General features: G+C 40.7%; 1 protein-coding gene across 1 annotated transcript in view; it reads right to left on the reverse strand.

The window, feature by feature from the left end:
• LOC109038906 (uncharacterized) overlaps nucleotides 1-22,815 on the reverse strand; it is a 155,421-nt gene extending 132,606 nt beyond the window's left edge. The window contains exon 1 of the mRNA XM_019054172.2: nucleotides 22,313-22,815. Coding sequence (XP_018909717.2) covers nucleotides 22,313-22,319 — 7 coding nt within the window. The 5' untranslated portion in view covers nucleotides 22,320-22,815. The remainder of the gene's footprint in view (nucleotides 1-22,312) is intronic.
• Between the last annotated feature and the right edge of the window lie 514 nt (nucleotides 22,816-23,329).

The following is a 23,329-nucleotide window of genomic DNA, read 5'->3' on the forward strand; positions in this document are numbered from 1 at the left end:
TTGAGAGAACCACCGAACCGATTTGCGTGATCTTTTTTTTAAATGAAAGCCCCTGAGCGGTAGATTTGCAGGCTGTGATCGGTTTTTCGATTTTCTCAAATTTTCTCCCATAATTTTCTCAAATTTTCTTCGATGCATTAAAACGGAGGTCCGAATCTTTGGACGTTAACTTTGAGAGAACCACCGGACCGATTTGCATGATTTTTTTTTTAAATGAAAGCCTGTGATCTGTAGATTTGCAGACTGTGATCGTTTTTTCGATTTTCTCAAATTGTCTTACTTTTATCGACGAGTGAAGTTTAGCTGGGCTCAAATTTTCTCCCATTTATTCAGACTAAAGTCCGCATTTTGGGACATTAACTTTGAGAGAACCACCGGACCGATTTGCATGGGGTTTTTTTTAAATGAAAGCTTCTGATCTGTAGATTTGCAGGCTGTAATTGTTTTTTCGATTTTCTCAAATTTTCTTACTTTTATCGACGAGTAAAGTTCAGCTGTTTCGAGCGGTCATCTGGCCGCTACCTGCTTGCCCGTCCCTAGATACCCCCCCTAGGGTCTCAGCCATCCCTCCCACCACGTTCTTTCGGCTATCTCCGTTTTCTTTCGTATAGCTTTCCTCCCACCAACCTCAAAGAAGGTTTGGGTCGCATTGTCGTTCGTCACTCACCACCCACATTCCGTCGCAATCTCTCGGCTACTCCGCTTCACCACTTCTTGATAGGCATCCTGGCGGTTTGACTGACCCTGACTTATTAACTGCAGCGGTGCGCACACGTATTGCTAACAACATGTATTGTTATGGACATTTCATTCTTATTTGTTCTTTTCTCTTTCCAACTTTGTTTCAAATTTGCTTGATACTTCGTTTCTTCCTCTCTCTTTATTTTGTTGGTCGGTCGACTACGTTGATCGGCTTTTTGCTATTGAAAGCACATTAAGACTTCATGGATTTTCAATATCATCATTTGATCTTCCGGAATTGCTTCCAATTAACCTGAATCTTCAAGGGTCGGAGCCTGACTCTCCTCCCCCTAAAACTATGATTCCATGATTTCTGCCGCTAACCCAGAGCAACATCAAATTATTTCTGAAATAATTAGTCTCATCCAAAATCCATCTTACACGTGTAATGCGATTTTCATTGATGGTCCAGGAGGATCGGGAAAAACTTTCGTTTAAGAATGTCTTACTGCGTATTGTACAAAGGAAAACTTAGACGTCATCTCCGTTGCTTGGACAGGTATCGCCGCATCGTTGCTACCTAACGGTCGGCCGGTTCATAGCAAATTCAAAATTCCTTCGGTTCTGAATGAGAATTCTGTGTCAAGTCTGACGGTTAGCTCAAGAGAGGCTGAGACTATTCGGAAAACAACGATCATTTTTTGGGGTGAAGCTCTCATGGTTATCACGCATGCTCTGGCATGCATCGACCGACTTCTTAGAGAATGGGTAATGATATCCCTTTTCGAGGAAAAATTGTCGTCTAGGGTGGTGATTTTAGACAGGTTTTACCCGTTGTTCCGCATGCTTCTCGCCAAACATTGGTGCAAAATGCAATCAAATTCTCACCACTTTGACCTCTTTTCAAAATCAGAAAACTTACTCAAAATATGAGAACTTTGCAAGACGAAGCGGAGTTTGCAAAATTTTAACTCGAAATAGGTGATGGTGTTTACCTTTCTGCTAAAAAAGGCCATGCCGTAATTCATTGATTTACCGACAAGCAGTATTACTGAAACTGATATTATTACTGAAATTTATGGAAAAGGATAGCTTCCTCATGTTCGAACGTAGATTTCACAAACTGCGCAATTCTGGCCCCTAAAAATAAGCATATATTGCAATGAAATTAACGACAAGGTTGTTGAGGTTCTTTCAGGTGTCTCTAAAACGTTCTTCAGTGTTAACAGGCTCATTTTAGAGGAAGAGGGAGAGGCTCTCAATTTTCCCCTCGAATTCTTGGACAGTCTTAATCTTAGTGGCTTACCACCGCATAAACTCACACTTTTGGAGGGGGTTTTTGTCATGCTTTTAAGAAACCTCAACGTTTCTAAAGGTTTATCGAATGGTACCCGATTGATCGTCTGGAAACGTTATGAAAATTGTCTTGATTTGCAGGTCATTTCCGGCGAGAAGGCCGGTGAAAGAATTTCACTGCCAAGAATTGATTTGTCACCTGCAGACTCCTCTCTCCCTTTCTCTTTTAAGAGGCGACAATTTCCAATTCGCATTGCGTTCTGCATGACCATCATCAAAGCTAAGGGTCAAACACTGAAGCGAGTCGGCATTTATTTACCCCAAACAGTTTTTGGCCATGGTCAACTATATGTTGCACTCTCACGAGCTACATCGTACAAAAATTTTGAAGTCCAAATTCTTCCCAAAGGCAACCGTACAAAAAACATCGTGCACAAAGAGGTGCTTCGATCTTTTATAAATCCCAAAAGCCTCATAGTCATTAGAAAATTATCAAAAAATAAAAATAAAAAAAAATTAAAAAATAACACAAAAAAAAGAAAAACTAATAATGCGAGCTTTTTATAACATTTTTCGGTAGAATGGCAGTCTCCACCCTGTAACGCAGAGAGGCAGTTAAATTCCTTGATCTTCTGCCGCAGAATCATCATCATTATTAAATAGATTCAACTAATCGCTCCGATTCCAAATAAGCTACTGCACCACCATTGCTAGCTGTGGAGGGCGCCCGTAGGGCGCCCGGAGCAGCTAGTAAACTCCTTAATTACTTAAGGCTGGTTCTTTTACCATTATTCAAGTAAACAGTAAACTGTTCTTTTAGTAGTAGACGCCTGCAAAGCAGCACAGGCCACTGGATGTAGTGTCATTCGGTTTTACCGAGTACAAGTTAAAGGAGCATTTGCGTAAAACTGGCAACGGCGCGGCGAATTCTAGAAGAATTTGAAAAGGAAGAAAGAACAGGAAAAAGCAAGGTGAGAAAAGAGGAGCGTAAGGAGCGAATGGAGGAGGGAGAGGGGGAGGGAGAGAGGAAGAGAGAGTGAGAACGGATAAAAGTATGAAGGGGTTGGAAAGGAAATCAGAGAGCAGGAAGTACATATTAGCGCGTATTTCAATAAAAAGAACCCGATCTCTACTGTGACGTAAGCTCTGTTTTGCATGTATTCTTACGGGTCTCAGGGCCAAAGTCATGATGGAGATAATTGCTTTTGATTCAAACACGTCCCTCGGGAAAGAAAACTGGAGAGGGGTGTAAAAAAACCGACATGACGAGTTCCCCCTTGGTGAGCTTCGAGGCTGTGGCTTTGTCGACAAAGATTGTTTGCAAATTCAGGCACTCTTCAAGCTGAAGTTTGCCCACAACAATCCCTACATCGCACATGACTCCAACTCACTCACACACTCACCCCCTCACTCACTTACTCACTCACTTGCTTCCTCATTCACCCAAGCCTCTAACCGACCCTGCTCGTCAAAACGTGTGACGCACGGGTGCAACTGCGCACAACCGTGAGCCGCGGAGAGAATCGAGTTATACGGGTGACAGGGATCATCTCAAAGAAGGGCCACGTCATTACGTCATCGGGGCGACGAAAAGAGATGCACACGAATGCAGCTCCGGCACTATTTGGGTCGTGAGAGGGCAGAGCTGACCGGGAGGCTGGGGAGGGGGACGATGTTCTCGACAAAAGCAACGCAACTCCGATGAATTTCCATCGCGAGGTAGGATTTTCTTCCTCACCTACCGGGGTGGTGGGGGGCGGGGGGTGGTCGTGGTGCGCTGCAGCATCCTGACCCACTTCCCACATCCACAGTTCAATGTTAAAGCATCCCCCGCCCCGCCCAGTGCATAGCTTGCAGTTCTCTCAGCGCCCGTTTCACAGTTGTTTCCTGCTATTTCAGCAGCCTTCCTGGACCTCTCCTTCGATCGCACCCCCCTCCTCCCCTCCTTGCGCTTTTCCCGGCTACGAACGCCCCCCCCCCCCGCCTCCGGCCCTGGCCCCGGGTGAATTATTATGAACTTTCCGGCTCTGTTTTACCGCCGGCCTCAAAAATCCGCACGCCTTGTTTTACGATCCCTTTTATTTTCGGGTGCCTTTGTGACCGTGCTCTTGCGGTTGCGGGCCCGTCACGGACGTGATGTTGTCTCTCCTTTTGCGGTGCGAGTGTATATTTCGTCTGAGAATGGTGTAGGGTCTAACTTATTCGGATGTCATCAAGCAGTCAGAAAGGGCTGATTGTTGAAAATTGATAGAAAAAGCGATGAAGAAAGAACATTTTTATTACAACAGAGCGATCCTACTGAGGGAAGTAGGTGGTTGCTATGGATAAGAGAGGTGCATCCCACAAGGATCCTCGTGATAAAATAACAACTTAATTTGGGGAAAGGCTGCAAAAGGGGGACAAATCAATAGAAAAACCTGGAACGTTCCGAAATAGTTACAATTACATTATCAAATGGAAACAAAAATTAAAATGAAAATGAGTCGTCGATTCGCTGTCATTGTGCGAAACCTCGTATAGTTATTCCATCATTTTCCCCTTAGGCTATAACAACCTCCCGTTTCAACCAATAGGATCGCTCCATTTCCGCTTTGTCTTCTTGGTCCATCCCTCAGTCTATCAATTTGAATAATCAGCCAGCTGGCTATGTTCGGTCATTTAAAAAGGACATATCTATCTGAAAGGCGGGTTTAGCTTGAATGAGTCTACTCTATCGTACTCAAAAGGTACATCCAATTTACAGTGTTGATGTCCAAACGCACGTTAAGTGCATGCACTTTTGAAGATAAATTAAGGAGAAAATACCTTCTTTATTGCAAAATTAAACATCATTTTGTGGCCGTTTGCCTGGCTTTAGTGAGATTAAAAAATGTAAAAATTAAAGAAAAAATTAGTAGATGAATAGAAGAAGAAACATGAATAAATGAAACTCATTTGAAATTTATTGTCGATAACATTTGCTTATTTATTTATGAAACAACTTGCGTAATACATTTCTCATGTGACAATCTAGTGAATAGTGTAATACATAATGTAAGTGTCGATTATTCCAAGAAATTTTGTACTTATGATTTTTATGAGTTTGATTGGAAATCTTGAGCAAAAAAATATTACATACATTTTGTCTATTTTTTTTTTCTTGATGAAAATATAAAAAACAGTTTGGTATGAAATGTCAATTAAATTTTGCTTAACCTCGTGTGAAATGACTGAGCATCAATTTAATGACGTATTTCAGATAAAATGAATACTGATTTGACTCCCGTACTTCTGAGACTCTTAAAAATAATTTCGAGGAACATTTAAAGAAATAACGAACTCTCATCATTCATCTCGGCTATAAGATATCAATTTTATTCTCCATGCAAGATAATTAATTTCCTTTAACCAGTCCGATTGTGTTTTGTTTGATTTGAATTGATAATTCAACATGCACAAAAGTTTCCTTTATTTGTGTATTAAAAGGATCGATTTCTTGAAATTTTGTTTGAAAAGAAACCCCAAGATCTTGATCATTTATTCCGCATAACCCACTTCTCAGCTGGACTGCATTTTGCAATGCAGATTTCTTTGGTTTATTTCATCAACAGCATACACGTCAATAATTTCCCTATGCAGACAAGGAATCTGATAAATAAACCAAGAATACTTAATGTATAGTTCCTCACTGCAAATGTTCTCTAGATTCCTTCTCGTGGTATTGTGCAACTGGAAAGGGTAGTAGAGGGCAAAAATGACTTTTGAGAGAATGCAGAGACTTTGTGTCCTCCATACAGACAATTTTATCGAACGAATTTTTTGTTTTCGTAATTCGGACCCAGAAGATGAGCTGAGTTTCGTCACTTCAGCGGAGTTCTACAGTTCGTCAAAATAACATTATGCGAATTTTGAAGGAAAGCAAATTTCAAAAATATGATTGCCGAAAAATTGATGCGCTTCACTCGGTAACACGGTAGTATTGATTATCGGCTGCACTGATGTTGCCTTTGGCGACAGAGACTTTTTATACTTCAGCCAGGGGCTTAGGTGTTTTGCACTTGGAAACAGTGCAATTCAGTTTCGGCAAGAATTCTGTTTGCATTTCCAAATAAGTTCCCGGCTTGCAGCCCAAATCGAAGCCTCCGCAAAAGAGCGGCTTCATAGGTTTTTCCTTAGTCTTCGGCGGGCACCAGAGACCCTTATACCCGATCTTGTAATTTCCGTACTTGCCCAACTTTCCGCCTGGCTTGAACCAATCTTTGCAGTAGCAGGGGTCGAGGTTGGATGGGCAAACCATCGGCGGTGGAAGGGCATGATAGCTGCCTTTCGGCGGGTCAGGCATAGTCCCGTTATTGTCCGTTTTCCCGTTGAGACCAGCCTCCCAGAGGAAGCAGTAGGAGGCGAGGTTCGGCGTATACACTAAATCCTCCTTCTTCGGGAGACAATCGTAGGCTATGACGTCACCGTAAGGTCCTCCTTGGTTACAGAACTGCGGGTGGCTACTCTGGAAAGGTGTGAAAAAAGCAACGCGCTGGTTTAAGACGCGCGGGTTGGCCCAAGCCTCGCCTATTTGAATGTGGGGGTGGCCTTTGGAGTTGCAAGGCAGTGACTTCGTCCTCAGCTTGCACCCGGAGTAAGCTAGGATGGCTGGGTGCGGGAACATCCCGTCGTCCGGTTTTTTATTTGGTTTTCCGCGTCGTGTTTTCCGCTCGGTTTTCCGCCCGGTTTTGGCTTTTTAGGATTGAACTGAGAATTCACTGCCTCCTCACGCCCTTTGTCCCTAGCCCAAACAACTGAACAAATCACGAGCAATACCGGTAGCGCGAGAAACAAAGTGATTTTCATTGTGGGTACACTTATCCAAGGTAGCTATCTGGAAATTAGAGACATTGTTTTTAGCGTTAGAAGATGTATTTGGACCGCGTTCAGTAGAGAGGAACCGAGCCACTTCAGCTATTGCTATTTAACTAGGCAATTTCATTTTTAATAAGAGAACGTTTGTGTGGATCCTTCTGTAAATTTTAAGGAATTTTCTTCGTACTACGAGGGGCTAAAATTTGAGTACAAATCCGCACAACCGTTTTCATGTAAAAAATTAAAGTGCCCAATTAAATTTGGCAATAGCTGATGTAGCTTGGTTCCTTTCTGCTTAACGCGGTTCATTTAATGTTGAAAACGTGAAGATTACATGGTTTCTTTAAGTAAATAGGGGAAAAATCAGATCAGCCATTGACAACCATCGATTAACTCATTTTTTCCGAGAAATGATTTTGTTGAAGTGGATCTTTCTCATAACAGAGAGTTTCTTCAGTGACGTGTGGCAAATTCCTTAAAATTTTCAGAGGAATCTGTGCGGCCGTTCTCTTGTAGAAGAAAGGAATAAATAAATTGATCGATGAAATTTGGTAATGATTGATGTGACTTGGTCCCTTTCTGCCTATCGCGATTCATGAGGTCTTTGACATAATTTAAGTAAGCAAGAGCTTAAGGAAAGAAGAACCTCCAAAGGAAGATTCCTCTCAAGTCTGCAATCACGAATGTGGATTTTCATGTGGGTTCAGTATATCTACTCGATGACTCAATGCCGAGGTATCTCAATTGCAACGTTTTATCATACCCATGGCATACGTTTTCTTTAGAAGAGAAGCAAATGAGCGTTTAATTGAAGCTTCAAGAGTCAAAACGTACAATTTGTACTTTTTTCGAAAAAGAGGTTAAAACGTTATGAATATTGATCTGCAGATTTAAGCCTTTTAAAATAATATCAACTCATAGAACAAAAGCAGTGAAAAACTTCTGATTAAAGGGTTGAAATTTGACCTCTTGATGGAGTCAGGATCAATCAACCCAGTTAGAGAATGCGGATTTTCATCCTCAGTCCCTCGACATAGATATATTCATCAAATGCAATTTTATCATTTTTTTTAAAACATTTAATTTCTGCAAAACCCTTTTCGTGTCTTTTTATTCAATGTTAAAATTTATCTCTGGTAAAATTCGAATTTTTTTTTTAGAAAATGCCAGTTTTTGTGAGATGCTCTGACTTTCTTCAAACATTTCTACTATTAAAAACTACAGAAAATCTTCAAATATTGTAATATTATTGTTTGTATCGCAATATTGTATAATCGTTGCATTAATTTTACGTTTTGTAAAGTGTCAGTATAAGCTACCCAAATATGGTTTCTTAACCGAATAGTTTTTTTGAGATCTGCAGTTATGATTTTTTTTTTTTTTTTTTTTTTTTTTTTTTTTTTTTTAACAGTTGCTGTAACGAATGATGATTATAAGTTTTGAAGCCATGTAAGAGGAAGATTTGAGGCTGATAGAATTAACAGGGTTGATGCATACTTTACTTGTAATTTATATTTCAAGTATTACATAACTCACCGATATTAATTTGAAATGCAGGACCCCGTAAACGTGTGTCACTGAGCAGAGCCACTGGAACTCTTGGTTAATACTGGAATAATGATTAGCGATTCATCTGCACGCAATCATGAACTTTTAATTTGGTGATCGATTGACACTGGTAACCATATGCCTTCGTCATTATTTAATGTTACAGACAAATAATGATTGGTCCAAGGTTGAGAGCGCGTATTGGTAGTGACGATTAACGTTTGTTTTCCGATCATTATTTCCTCTCATGAATGATTGCACCCAGTTTAATGCTATCCCTGATTTTCTAAACCCCAGCCAACCTTGTGGGTGACACGCGTATTCATATTATTAGTGCTCAACAAAACATATTTTTTTTCAGCAAATACATTTTTTCGACAGCTCTCATGTCCTTTATGCGATTGTGGATGACACGCCGGGCACGAAATGCAACAAATTATGCACAGAATCTGCGGTAAAAGTTGGTATAATCGGCATGTTAACTTGTGTGTATCTGGCCGATTTGGCACCGATTACATTAATCAGCCTCTGTTTGACTATATCGTCTATTTATCGCGGAGTTTTCCCGTCATCAAAATTCAGTTGTGTGATAAATTGGATCGTTTGTTTACCCGCTGTTTCGCTCGGCGAGGTAAATCCGTTCATCCGAAAAAAGGAGAGAAAATGAAGAAGAAGAAAAATGATGTCATGACAGAGTTGGTCGGCCTATCGTACACGTATTGGCGAATCATTCGTTGTTATACCAAATATTCAACAGACTTGAGGCCGATTTCATGAAGCAGCCATTACTTAACCCACTCTTTAGGACCATGATTAAGGTCATTACTGAAGGTAAATCTTCAGCTGTAGTTCCGAAGAAATCGAACACGTCGCACTGCTGAAATTTGACTCTAAAATCAGTGCCCAATTATTTAAATATCACAACAGATTATGGACGTATTTCTGCTAAATGGAACTAAGCGGCATAAGGGGAGAAAGGGGAAGGGTTGGATTGGCGGTTGTTGCGGACTGCAGGGCTTATTCCGTCCTATGCTCACAACGATTTTTCATGGCGCTTAGTTCCGTTTGACAGAACGCGCTATTCGGGATTCTAAAATCCTCTAAAGGGACTGAAATTGGCGCTTAGTTCCGAATAGCAGAGATACGTCCATGTTAAATTGTATAAGACTCATAAGTTCCAGCAGCATTTATCTAAAATGGTTAAAACCAAACACGAGCTTTGAAAGTTTAATAATAAAGGCTAAAACTTGATCCCAGTTTCTCATGTGGGATGTCCGTACGTGCGAGAGATAGTTCACGGTGGGAGGGAGATATTTGCAACTGCTGAGAGAAATCACTCGTGATTGTTCGCATCAAAGTCATTTTGCTTAACCCTACTTTTCTCTAGGTTGAAGTTACAGAGCCCCAGAAATTACTTATCATGTCCTTCTTAGTGTCAACAGAAAGAATTATGGTACTCAGATTTCTTTTAAGAAGGAGAATGTTATGGCTAGAACTTTTGACTGCTCGAATTCAACAGAAATTCTTTTAATTTTCATAATGGCTCAAGAGCTCACGTGGAGCTCTGCGGACTCTAATGGCGAGAAGCCAAACATCGAAACACAGCAATAGGGCCCCCTGCACGGAGAAATTTCTTACTTCTTGAAGCTGCAGATAAACCTTAAACAACTCCTATCGTTAAGAAGTTCCACAATCAATAAAGTTTACACTATGTGATTAAGGGAGGTTCAATGATGCCGTTGATTTAGCATCATATTTTAAAGTATTATAACCATAAATTGTTGAGGGGCAGTCAAGTTTTTAAAAACTGTCTGTTCTACATTATGAATTAAAAGCGTCCTTAAATCTTCTGTGGTCATGATTCGAATCACTTTTAGCCTCGCTGATTGAAGATATGTTCCAGAATGTCTATAGATACGGCTTTATAGTGCATGTAAGGGCTGCGATTAATTTTTACATCTCCACTCAAAAGATGGACTCTGGGTACTTCTCCCCATGGGAACTTTTATCTATAGGGGTTCTCCCTCAAAAATTCAATTTTAAAATTACTTCTTCTTAAGTTGATGATAAGGTTTATTCGCCTCCTTAGCAGAACTACGGTCCTTTTTTCGTACTCACAGCTGTATCATCAATCCTGAAGACTTGAATAGGAAAATGGAGTTACCTTTATATATCTCGTAGATTTGAACATAGTTTATTGTCAGACACGTTTTTTTAGTCCACAATAGACGATGAATACTATAGTCACTCAAAAGATGTTGTATGCACGGAAAAAACGAGCTTAGGGTTGGGACCTACATGTTAGTGCTGGACACTAACGAGGGTTAGGTCAAATGGAGCCACCAAGTCAGAGTAGTGCTGGGCACTAAACAGCTCGAGGCTGGGTCACTAAGGAAGAAGTAGTGTCAAGCCCTAAAGTGACTTTGGAGCGAGCGTAAAATATGAAACGCCTCCGCCTGGGATCGAACTCGGATGGCGCCTGTGGAAGACCAGCGCGCCACGGAGGGCCAGCAGCCGAGTTTAGCCGGACAAAAGTCTTCAGAGGCGCCTGAACTTACTAATATGAGAGAATGTATGTTTTAAGGGGTAATTTAGGTCGCTGAATCCATATTTTGGGTTTTTTAAAGAAATTTTGAAGTTTTTGATGAGAATTATTAAAAAAAATTGCTTTATCAACGGGTAATTAATAGCAATTTTTCACTCAAATCTTCAGAGGTACCTGAGTTTGTTTTGTGTGAAGAAATTGGTTTCTGAGGATTATTTTGGTGAGTAAATTACAGTTTTGCTTTCTTTGTTCAACATTTTTCAGTTTACAATTCAAAAAATTTGAAAAATGATGATTTATCTATGGGTAATATATGGGAATATATGTCACGTATTTTTCAGCAGAATTAGCATTGCATCTCATCTCGCCCAACGAAAATATTCATAGCTCAGAAAATTGCCGAAAACTGCAAGTGAACCAAAGAAATTCTCAAGTTTCAGAGTATGCTTTTACTTAAAATTGACCATTTGAATCCTTCAGCCATGTCCAGAAAATTCAGGAGTCGTCTGCATGTCGCGTATTTTTTGGCGGAACCAATGTAATTTTTTGGCGGAACCAATGTAAATATTGCCTTGAAGAATGCACTTCTTTTGCCAGAATTAGAAGATAGAAAGACAAAGCCGGAATAAAACCTTGAATTAGAAAATTTTATTCAGAATCAGTCATATTTTAACCCTAGAAGTCGGGGCCGCAATCGTATGGACATTGGACATCTATAATAACAATATAAGTAGATTAGCATAGGATAGCGCCATTATACGGCATGCTTACAATTTGGCAACACTGCCTTTCATCCATATGAACACATCTACGATAGAATCGATATATATCGAAAATCCTAACCTAGAATCGATTTTCGTTAATGTCTTTACATTGAGAAAGAGCATTGATGCCAACATGCAAGAATCGCCAATGCCTGGCACGTGAGTGATCTAATATAGGAAATTAGCATAAAATCCTCGATCTTGCGTTACAAAAAAATTCATAACTCACGGTAAGGCAAGAAAAGGCAAATGAACCAATGAAAATTTAGATGCTTAGGATGTACTGAGCCACATGGTAGCGGTCCGTAACCTTACAGATCTTTACAGAAAATTGCAGACCACTTTAAACCTAAAAATTAGGCCATTTTCATGCCCAGTTTTTAATTTTGTGTACCTATAACAATACAATGCACAAAATTGATAAAAATACCTTAAAGTAAAATGAAAACATGTTAATCTAACTTGGTAAAACAATCGCCATGTTGGGAAACACTCGAAGATTTGTGGAACATAACATTTTGGATGAGCGTTGAACCAAGCCAGCATAGAGGATAAATAAACACACCACGCGCGCTCGGGAGAATCTTGGCATCGCAGTCTTATTAGTGATAAGACCCCCAAACCCAGTGATGTACAGATACTCCATGATATACCTTATCGCTAAGTGGTGTCTATTTTCGAATTTTCTGGACAAGCCAAAATGGACTTTGGTCCGGCTAAATTCGATTCCTGGCCCTCTGTGGCGCGTTACCACCAGGCTATGGTGACTCCGACGCCTCACGAGTGAATTTACACCTGTTAAGCGCAACTACGTCTCGCGGCATCTGATTAGCACTACTCATATTCAGTGCCCACCTGTACTGCCTTCCGGTGTTGAGCTGTACAGCGCTTATTGTTAGACGCCAGCCCTCAACTACTCCCCACTAAACGGCCAGTAGTGCTCAACACTAGTCTTGTTTTTTCCGTGTGGCCTACCCCGAAAATTAAAGGCGAAATATCAACGTAAGGAACTTCCATGCCCTCTTCGTACATATTCCGTAACCGAATTTCTGTACTCAGAAAACGTCACTGCTCTTGATTTGGGAGAACACATTTCCCATAGAGGGATGAGTCAATGAGAAAGGTCGTATATGACATGGAAACTTAAAAATCGTATATTTTTGATAATACGAGAACATAGGAATTTGTTTCTAATTCGCTTTGAGAAGCATCCCTTAAAATATAAATCTTTACGAAATAAACATCAAAATGTTCAGTTTTAGCGAACAATTTCATGTGCAACGTCTTTTGAAGCCTAGTTCAATTGGACGTACTTATGCTGAAAAGAACTATGTGCAAGTGGAAAGACGAGGTGTGCTCGTGGTGAGCTGGATAAGAACCAATGTAAAATAGGATACGGTTCCTTTTGAGAAAATGGGAAAGCGGGATTTGACATTAAATCAAAAGGAGCTGAGCGCTAACTCGTGAGCCGTGGACATGTGACAAGAGCGTTGTGGACAGGGTTCATGAGCTAATGCTCGGCGATGACGGCTTCGTCGCCGCTGACGTCACTGGCGCTTTAAAATCCCCATTCATTCTCATGGCCCTCAACAACGAGCACACCCCATCTTCCCACTTGCACATAGTTCCATTTCACATAAATACGCCCAATTGTGTACCACTCGGATCCACGTGATATTTTGTCACTCCTCTATGGTAAGTGCGTATCTCAAATTCCATTGAGCCCTGTGCTCCGTATAATACTATGCCTTCCGGAGATCATGGAGGAATAGAGATACGCCCTGACGTCAGAGAAGCGACGATTTCAGCTTTCGGTTTCGTTGGCTCGGTGCGCGCGGAGGAAAGCTGGCCGCTTAGCTGATGGTAGTCGAATAGATATTGATAACTCACGAATAATTTAGGGCATGTTATTACATTGGCTGCGTATGCCCGAGCGGTTTTTAAATGCGGAAATGGAGCAGCGTCGACGGAAACGGAAGTTGGGCAGGCAAGGTCAGCGTTGCCAGCTTTCCCGAAATATTCGATCGGTCTGTGTTGAGTCTAAAGAAGCATGTAGATCCCGGTAAGTCGCACGTAGCCATGTTTGATACGCTGCAGCTATTGACTAGTCAAGTTGTCACACTGAAAAAAAAATCTCGGTGTATTTACTAAGAAAAGAGTAAAATTACCAAGAATTCAGGGTTCTATTTGATCCCAGTTTTTTCTTGGTAAAATTGCCATTTATGGAATTGGTAATTTTACCGTGAAATCTTGGTTGAACTTTCTCGGTAATTTTACTGGACCGTGGTAAAAACGCCAATATTTTGACTGTGGTAGAATTACCGAGATAAAATGGCAAAGTTACCGGGAATTGATTACCAATAAAAGTGGTATTCTTACCTGAAAAAAACAGTAAAAATACTGGTTTTTAGGTAAGCTTACCAGTCTGTCTTGGTAAAATTTCCAATAATTGTTAAAAAAAAGTGAGATGGTAAAGGTACCAATGGACCTTGGTAAAAACGCCAAGAATTTTTTTCAGTGTAAGTCATTGATATACTATCCATCATGTAGGGATTTTCATTTTCTATGCGTATGCCGTCCTTTTTGAAGTTCTGAAATTATTTGAAGTTTACTTTAAATATTTTGGCTTCTGTTTACATTCGTTTTAAAAGGACACTTTTTGGTAGCCTGGGCGTTCCGTCCTTTAAAAATTAAATTAAGTGGGAGCCGGAGTTTTTGCAAAGAAAACTTTTTCAGATTGAAAACAATTACTGTTCATTTGCTCTTCTCCGCGTACAAACTAGGGCTTCACAGAGGCATAAGCCTCTTCGATACACCAATAACGCTGTAAATGTTGATTGCTGTCTCTAAAAAATCGTGGATCTCTGAAAGTTCAATTGAATCTAGCGATGTAATAGTCAGACATAATTATCAACACAATTGTATTTTTACTAAAAACAGGTCAAAGGGTAGATCTCTGTCTGTCTAAAAGCTCCATCTTGGCTCATAATTATCATATTACCGGTGTCGAACCTAGCTCACAGGCAAGCCGCTATATTAAAAATCCACGGTGTGAAAGAGCACTAATGAAATCTCTTACAAGTGGAGAGAAAACTTAATTTTTGCATAATTTTTAATTTCGAAGCTCTGCTCAAAGAGGCAAAAGTTTAACTGTCAAAGAGACTTTTAACGTTGAAATATAACCTGAGCAGATGCGCTTACTCACGTGAAATTAAAGTTTCGCATCTGAAAAGTACCAAGCTAATTTAGTGAGGCGTAAGGTGATTGAGTGGAATTGGACTGGAAGTTCGAAGTGCCGATTGAAGTTCTCCTGGAAGCCCAGATTATTTTTCATTTTTATCATTTCTTTCGCATCAAAATAGACGGTTTATTGAAATTACTCCTTGCCAATTGTTCCCGAACCTCTCCTCTCTGTTTTTTCTCCCCCGTCTAGATGAGGTATGCTTAGTGCTAAGAAAAGTCCTCTCAAGTTTCATTTTTAACCAAGAGTATTCAACTGTGAGGAACAAAAAACAACCATTTTTAATAATATTTACTTAACTGCAAGAGTGTATTTTAATGACGCTTTACATGAATAAGGGAGCTCGCTTCTTTGAATCCCAATTTCCGATCCATCTGCAATTTCGGTTTTTTTTCTTTTTTCTTTTTTTTCATTTCAAATAACCCACGAGGGATAATCTTGCGCTTTACCGTTCCTGAAATCATATCCCACTCCGTCTCTGATAAAGCCAGCCCTAGATAACTGACCATCAAATTCGGGTCCCCCGTCCGCGAATCGAACTCGGGACCTCCATATCGTAGACCAAGCGTTACAACCACTACACATCAGGAGGCTGGCAATTCTAGGTTTGGCTTATTCAATCAAATTTGTATTGAATTGCAATCTCTTAGATAATTGGAAGTTTAATAATGTGAGTCGAAGGTACGTACCACCGTGTAACTCCCTCCTTCCAGGTTTGAACAATTCCTTTGATACTATAATGCACAAAACTTCTCAATTTCCTATGAACCGTGCGCCAATAAATGTCCCTTAATTTCTTTTCATGAAAGGGCCTATTAGGTTACATTTTTGATCAGTGAATAGGCTCTCAATAGAAAATCCGAGGATGAACTTGACAAGATCTCAAATCACAGCAAAAATATGAGCAGTTATTTTGTAGAAGAAACGTTGCAAATTAGGAGCTTTATGGAGAGTTAAACATTCGCTCCTTTGAATTTTCGCAAACGCCTCGTGAAACAAGCGATAGAACAAAACGATGCAGCAGATAGGTAACTCGTCGAGTAAAATGAGAGCGCTCCTAAGCGTAGGTAAAATATTGCGCTACGGGTAAACTGGAGCGCCTTCATTTTTTCGACACGCAACTATGATAGTCGTTGAGTGGGAATAGCTGAATCAGTGCAGGCGTTATCTTAACGTATCTCATTTTGAAGCAGTCAAGCAAACCATTCCAGTTGGCGGAACTGAACGTTCGAACCGAAGTCTTAGCTCACCGCACCGAAAAGTGTCTGTCCATATGGAATATGTTCCTCGTCATCGGACTGAATTCCAGTTCTGTCAACTAATGTGGTCAACTGAAGACTCGTCTTCTGAACCAAAAAGCGTGCCTACTGAACTATTCGATTCGTATGGCCGATGACGATTTTTCCCCCGTGGGAAAATGCCGGTTCAGAGGTCATTTTCTATTGCTTGCATGTATTTTCTATGCAAAAGGAGGCGGCAGATGATACGGATTACATTATCCAATAAGGAATCCCTATCTCTGGCTCTTTCGTAAAAGCACCTTTCTACATAGGGAAACCAATAGCATATATCGTCTGTGAAACTACCAAACCACGTATCTCGGTTTGCGACGTCGCAGACTTCCTGTCATACTTTATTTTTTAAATGAGAAACTACTTAACATCCAGTCTTGAAAATTTCTGTGATTTTTGCTCTTTGTGCGGAGAAAATTCCGTGAAAATTTCAAGGAATAATATTGATTTGGTCTACTTCAAAAAAATAAAATGTGAGCGTAGATTTTTAAACACCGCAAACGAGATACGTGGTTTGGTAGTTTCACCGTCGATATGTTGTTTCTAAAATGAGCCAGAAGTAATGGTTCCTTCTTGAAAAATGTGGCCAATATCATATTGCATACTCCAGGGGATAGAAAGACTCACACTGGCCCTTCACTCGGCCATGGCGAGTGGAACGGTTGAGTCAACAATTTGAAACATTTTAATTTCAAACTTATGAGCCGGTTTCAGGAGTTTTTTAATGCTCCCTCCGTGTACGACATGAAATTTTAATGGATAATCATGTGATGCGAGCGGTAAAATTTTAAGCGAGTCTGGTGGTCCGCCTGGTACACGGCCTGGATTGCTCATCAAATTTTCACGTGACAGCCCCTGCTGCAATGTCAATTCGCCGAGCCTCTCCTTTATTCGTTTTCCCCGCAAAATAAGACGAGGGACCCGCATAGCGCAAGACGTAAACACTAAACAGATTATACCCCGCTCACTTTAGTGCCATTAGTCGGCTCCATAAATTATGAGCCCCCGCCTCAGCCGGCTCCTTCGAAATTGCTCGCAACGATTTCTTGCCGCTGAGACGAGCTCCTCGGCAATGTTAACACCGTCGGAGTCGTTCCGGAGTTTGTGGCACTTTGCGCGGGAGATTGAAATGGGATCCTCTCCTGGGAACCTCCGGGAATATCCCCCAGAGCAAACAAGGTACAGTCCATGAATCACCCGAGGCACTTTTTTCGATTTTACGACCTCTCCTTCCACCGTGTGTGGAGCTGCTCAGGCAGTGGCGTGCGGTGGGTTCCGTGACAGGGCAAGCTCTAGCGTTCGCCATCGGGGGGGGGGGGGGGGGGGTTAACGTAGCCTCTTTCCCTTCCCCCTCCCCCTAGCCTCCCTAGAAAATTCTTAAAATTTTACTCTATTTGCTCTATTTTTCGGATGAAATCTGATGGAACGTAACGTCTTGAAAAACTGTATTTTTATTTCTTTCTCTCTTATTTATGATTTCGTTTACTCAACTTGTTTCGAATGTTATTGAGCATTGGAGGACGGCTCCTTACTCATAACTCCTAATTTTGCCACTTATTTGAGGTATTATAGTCTTTATTCTACAGCATTTAAAATTTTTTGAGTTACTTAAATTTCCCCCCAAAAAAGGCTTTCTGCATTTAAAACATGATTGAGAATTGTCTAATTCATCACCAATTAGATCCAAGTGAGCGAAATTTTATAGAATATAAAGGCGTTTGCTCCGGAGGAACAATTACAACCGCGACGGAAAGAGGGAACAAGATAGCGCATCGGAGGCAGAAAGCAGCGCGCTGCGGTGACGGGCCAAGAGGTGGCCAAGAGAAGCGAGCTGCGATCGCGCAGCGAAGGGCTCGGACTCGGAACGTACCGCGCTCCCCGCCTGCCTTGATTCCGCCGCCGAGCAGTGGCTCTCCGCTCAGCTGATCGCAAGCGATTCTCCAGCGCATGAGTTGGCCCGTGTTCAGGCCGCGCAGCGCGCTGCGCCACCTCCATCCGCTCTGCCGCTTTCCTACTTTGGTGGCTCTATACGTATTTCTGTCTCCCTCTCTTTCTGTTTTAATGCAATTTACATACTTACTGAACGCATTTTATAAATTATATTTGCTAAAATGTAAAACATTTAATAGGTGTAATTTTCTTCTTTCTTTTGAAATCTTTAGGCAAGCAGTGCTTGCCTTGCTTATCCGGACCGCACGCCACTGTGCTCAGGTATTGCATAACGCACCTTTCCCGGTTCTTATCCCACAACCCCCACCCACTCTTGCACCGCAAACCTGAACCTGACTTGAAACCTGAACCAAAAAATTACAGAACTCGTGGGATGAAAATTGGATTTGTAATAATTTCGAGCATCTCGTTCATTTTTAACCTCACTCTCCCGCCAAGAACAAGGAAATCCACTTCAGAGATAGGTCGGAAGAGAGGAGGTCCATCATTTATGAGACCCATGTTGAAAGTCAATACATAAAGTGCAGTGACCTTTAAAAAACGTTAAATTGACGGTTCCCCTTTTCAGGGTCATAAATTGATTAAACGTTTAAAATTACTCTCGGAAGCCGAGTTATTTTTCACACAACGTGGTCTTTAAATTTTGCCATGATGTACAAAGAGTGCCAATGTTTTTTTTTTCAAACTTGAGGGGGGGAGAGATAGAGAGAGAGAGGTGCTCTTGGGAAAATAATTTCCAAAGTAAATTGTATATACTCAAAATAGTATTCTTTTAATCTAAGCAGCCGATGCCTAAACCCTTAATTAGCCAAGATTCAGGGACTGTACCCCTTCATATTGACCAAAAAAGCCTCGCAGGGGCCTTTTCGGCATATTTGAGTGGTCTATTTTGCAATTTTTTTAGAAACCCAGCAGGGCCTCTCCGAGCCTTTTTGAACCCTTCTTTTTTTTGAAAATAAGGGTTTCCCAGTCTTTTTTTTTCGAAGACCTCCCACCCCCATCTTCGAAAATTTTGAGCTAGTTTACCTCTGCTGGCGAAATTTGTTTTCTGATTTTCGAAAATTTTCCCAAGAAATCACCTCAAAATTCTCCCTAAGCTATGATTTGAGCTACCGTGAACAAGTAACGTTTCATGGAGACCAAATTTTCTGGAGCTATTTAAGAACAAAAAATCGTACTTTCTTCTTTAGGAGCGGAAGACCGATTACGCTTCCAAGTGATTTGAATGAACCCTCGCTTTCAATACAAGTTTCTCTCTTTTTGGCGCGTATACGTAGTATACCGCCTTTGCGATCGTTTCGACCCCCCCCTCGATACAATAACCGAGTCCCCTAGTTCCTTACCGAAAAGTGACTACCGCGAACTTCTGAGATTTTCCAAAGCGTGTAAAAAGTTTACTAATCCGTCAATAATAATGATTAAAATTTGTTTCTCATTCTGGGGCTCGCTAGTTTATGTGTAATGAATACCAAGAGTCTACGTTTCTTGGTTTTTTTTAAAAAAACCTTAGAATGGGGCGCGCTGATTTAAAATATGCATATATAAGCGGAAGCAAGCGAACTGATTCGAGGATGGCTGACCAGTTCGGCACTCCTTGAATGAGAATTTCACTCACTCCGTTTTGTTCACAACGTTGCTTTGACATATCTCCACAACACTGTTATCCTTTTCAAAAGTTGGTACTCCTTGCTCTGATAGCCGGGGCCACCAGGATAGTGGTAAGTGCAATCTGTGATGAGCCTCGAGACTCATTAGACCATTTGCTAAACGTGGCTCATACAGGAGTCCACTAAGCCCTCTCGTCCCCACGCTCCTGATCACTGCGTCGGCGTCACGAAGAACAATGGGCCTTGGGTCCCAACGCGGCCGATACCCGTACCCCAATTACTCACGCTTCATTAACCATTTCACCGTCACGCTAGGATTCATCCAATTTTCAAAAAAAATTGTTTCGCATGTATTTAGCAATTTTTTCCTTACTCTCCGTTAAAACACAAATAAAAAGAGACCCCATTCATAAAAATCGGCCGAATAGAAGAGAAGTTACAGTAATCGAAATCCGAAGAAATCAACAAAACCTCGACTCCTCGATACGAAAAATAAAATGAAGGGGAAAAAAAGAAAGTATAAATTACAATTAAATATAATTGACCTCAAAATTTGACAAACAATTCATTTATATACCTAACGCTGAAAAAACTGGGAGAAATTACAAAAAATTTGCCTCTTGCAAGGGGCTTCTTTGTAAGAATTTTGACCTGAAGACAACGGTCGAATAACAGCAGTACTCCATACAATACACGGTGTGCCTGAACGAGTTAAGCATTTTTCATACGTCCAAATCGAAAAATCTTTATATTTTTAACTACAATGTTTCTTGAATCGTTTAAGCAAAAAAAAAAAAAAAAAAAAATTCCGTCGAGATTCTGGAACGCAAAGGCGCTTTAAAAGTATTCTGGGGCTATAATAGCTAAATCACCGGTAGTAAATTCGTTATATTATTAAAAAGAAATTGACTCCATAGTTTAATTCCTTAGTTTCTTGAATACGATTATTTTAAGCACTTAAACATTTATACCACCAATTTTAGCCATGGGGTGATTTCCTGAGAGCCGATAATATCACGAATTTCTCATAGAACCCCTCAACAGTGGCTTGCTTTTTTGGCAGCCGATTCGGCCATCGAACCGGAGTTTAAATGGAAGCTGATAATAACCCAAAGCTCTGAGAAAAATTTTGAGATGAGTATAAGAACGGTTTGTTGTAAGTAGCGAGGAGAGGCGGGCAAAGCGGCTAAAATCCTATCTAATTTTTACAGTTTTTCTGTTGAATTAATGTTGCCGCGGGCTTCTGACTGTCCACACATAGTTCTGTTCAGCATATCGATACATAAGTATTTACATTTTACATACGTAGAATCTAATTTTCACGTCGGGGAGTTGACATATTTTGATTTTTTCGATTTTATACGGAAAATTGATGGTTTTTCGGGATTGAAATTATTATTGTTTCATGAAAAATAAATGCACCCAAAATGACTATAGCATATTGATTCTTACACATTTGCACTCACAAAATTGGTTGGTAAATTCAACGAGTGGGTGCATCGACCTGGTATATCAAGTTTCTGCAATTTTTTTACGGCAAATCAGTAGATTTTCGGGATGTAGATTGCTTACTTTCAATTCATGAATGAATAAAGCAACGACATGGTTGAACTTCTTTGCATGGAAAGACGTTTAAAATAACAAAATCAAGACGTATTTAATGCAATTGCATTTATATCGAGTCAATTTCTTTTCAATAATATAACGGGATTTTTACTACCGGTGATTTGGGTATTTTAGCCCCAAAATACCTTTAAATCGACTTTATCTTCTAGGAGTTCGACAGAATTTTTCCTTTCTTCGCTTAAATTATTCCGTAGCACTTTTCTTCAAGAATCTGATAAGATTTTGCTTGAGGCAGATCAAAAAACTTAAATTCGATCGAATAGCTTTCTACTTTCACAATACACGGTCTCGTCAAGGTGCGTCTTTGACCTCGCAGTGTTGGATCGTGAATTCTCTTTTTATGCTGTTTGCCTATTTTGAAATCTCTGTAAATGAAAACTAAAGGGGTTGATATGTGCGAGTTAATGACGCGCCTTATCAACACATTGTGTTGGAGTTCACTGCTTGTTTTTTTAATACGTCAGTAGATATGAGCGGTTGCCACAATTGGCAAGGGATTATCTCGCGTTTGCTCTACCGAATAGTTGAAAACTTTCGTGTTTTTGGTGACTTCTTTGGTCGGTCTAATTGACCAAATTTTTACTGAAATCAACCGAAATCTCAGGTTACTCTTAGACGTCTCAGGATTGAGGAGGTGTCCTGTTAACCTTATGAACTCACAATTTCGACCTTTCCCTCATTGGTCCCGACTTGAGAGTGGGTAGCGCATCAGATCATTATCTACGAACCCAGAATTCAATCCTAGCTATCCGTTTTAATGGTCACGGAAATTTTTAACTGAGAGATTACTTTATTCAACCGAATAGTGAAACTGGTTATAATAAATTAACCGAATATTTGCGTTACTTTGTGTTCTCGCTCCCATATTCACACAACATTTTAGTTACTTTTTCTTACTGTGTAACTTTCTGACAACAGTGATTACTGACCTTTCATTTCAGATGAATAACTTCCAACGTTATCCTTTCTGAATAACCTCCTCCGATTGGTACATTCCAGAGTCAGAGAAACTTTCAACACTCGGGGCACTAAACATTTATCCGCCTGAGATTCGCGCGGCGACAACGAAGCTCGCACGCGTGCGATGCGTGTTGCAGAATCGCGGCAAACGCGGGGCTCTCGATTGAAGGGAAATCACGTAAAGGCACACGCATGGGGATTACACGGCGGCGGAGCGGCCCTCAGTCGAGCGCGGACAGGAGGGAACTGCGGGTTGCTTCGCGGGAATCGAAGGGGTCGTAAGTAGAGCACGAGTGCAAAAGTAACCACCCTCCCGGCCTTCCCCGTTGACACCGCCGCCGACTCGCGCCAAAGCGAGTTCACCCGGAAAGCCCCGAGCTTTTCCGATGTTTGGGCGGGCTCGTGCTTCCCTTTTTCGACTCTAATACACAAGCTTGTTCCGGACCATCGACTGATTCAGTGGCTACGTCAATCGATATAATATCGAACTCTTCGTTTAGACCAAAGCAAACTATCATAATCTCATGTGCGTATTTTTCATGAGTTGATCGTGTTAATTTATTAGAATTTAGTCATTGACCGGTCATAAATCGATTGAAGACTCATTGAACACGAGAAATTTCGATTGTAAGAAACATTTGGACGCATTTTACTACCATGGCGCAAAGGGCGCGAATCAGAAACAAGGTTCTTAGCAAATATTCTATTCATCGTTTTAAATTTTTCCTTACCCCTCCAGTTCTCCTAATATCCTATGTTTGAAATTTTGTATATAGTTGGCTGTAGGATCCTCATTTGGAATATAAGCCAGTAAACCAACAAGAGAAAAAGAAGAAGAAACAAGGTTCTGAGTTTGTTTACATTTGAACCAAGGGTTCGATATTAGATCGAATGACGAAGCTACTAAATCGGTCTATTAAGGTAAATTCTTCCCCGAAGTGAACAAGCATCGACGTATCGAAGAATTTGTTTTAGATATCTAATTC

The sequence above is a fragment of the Bemisia tabaci genome, chromosome 1 (assembly GCF_918797505.1).
Source record: "Bemisia tabaci chromosome 1, PGI_BMITA_v3".
Taxonomy (NCBI): Eukaryota; Metazoa; Arthropoda; class Insecta; order Hemiptera; family Aleyrodidae; genus Bemisia; species Bemisia tabaci.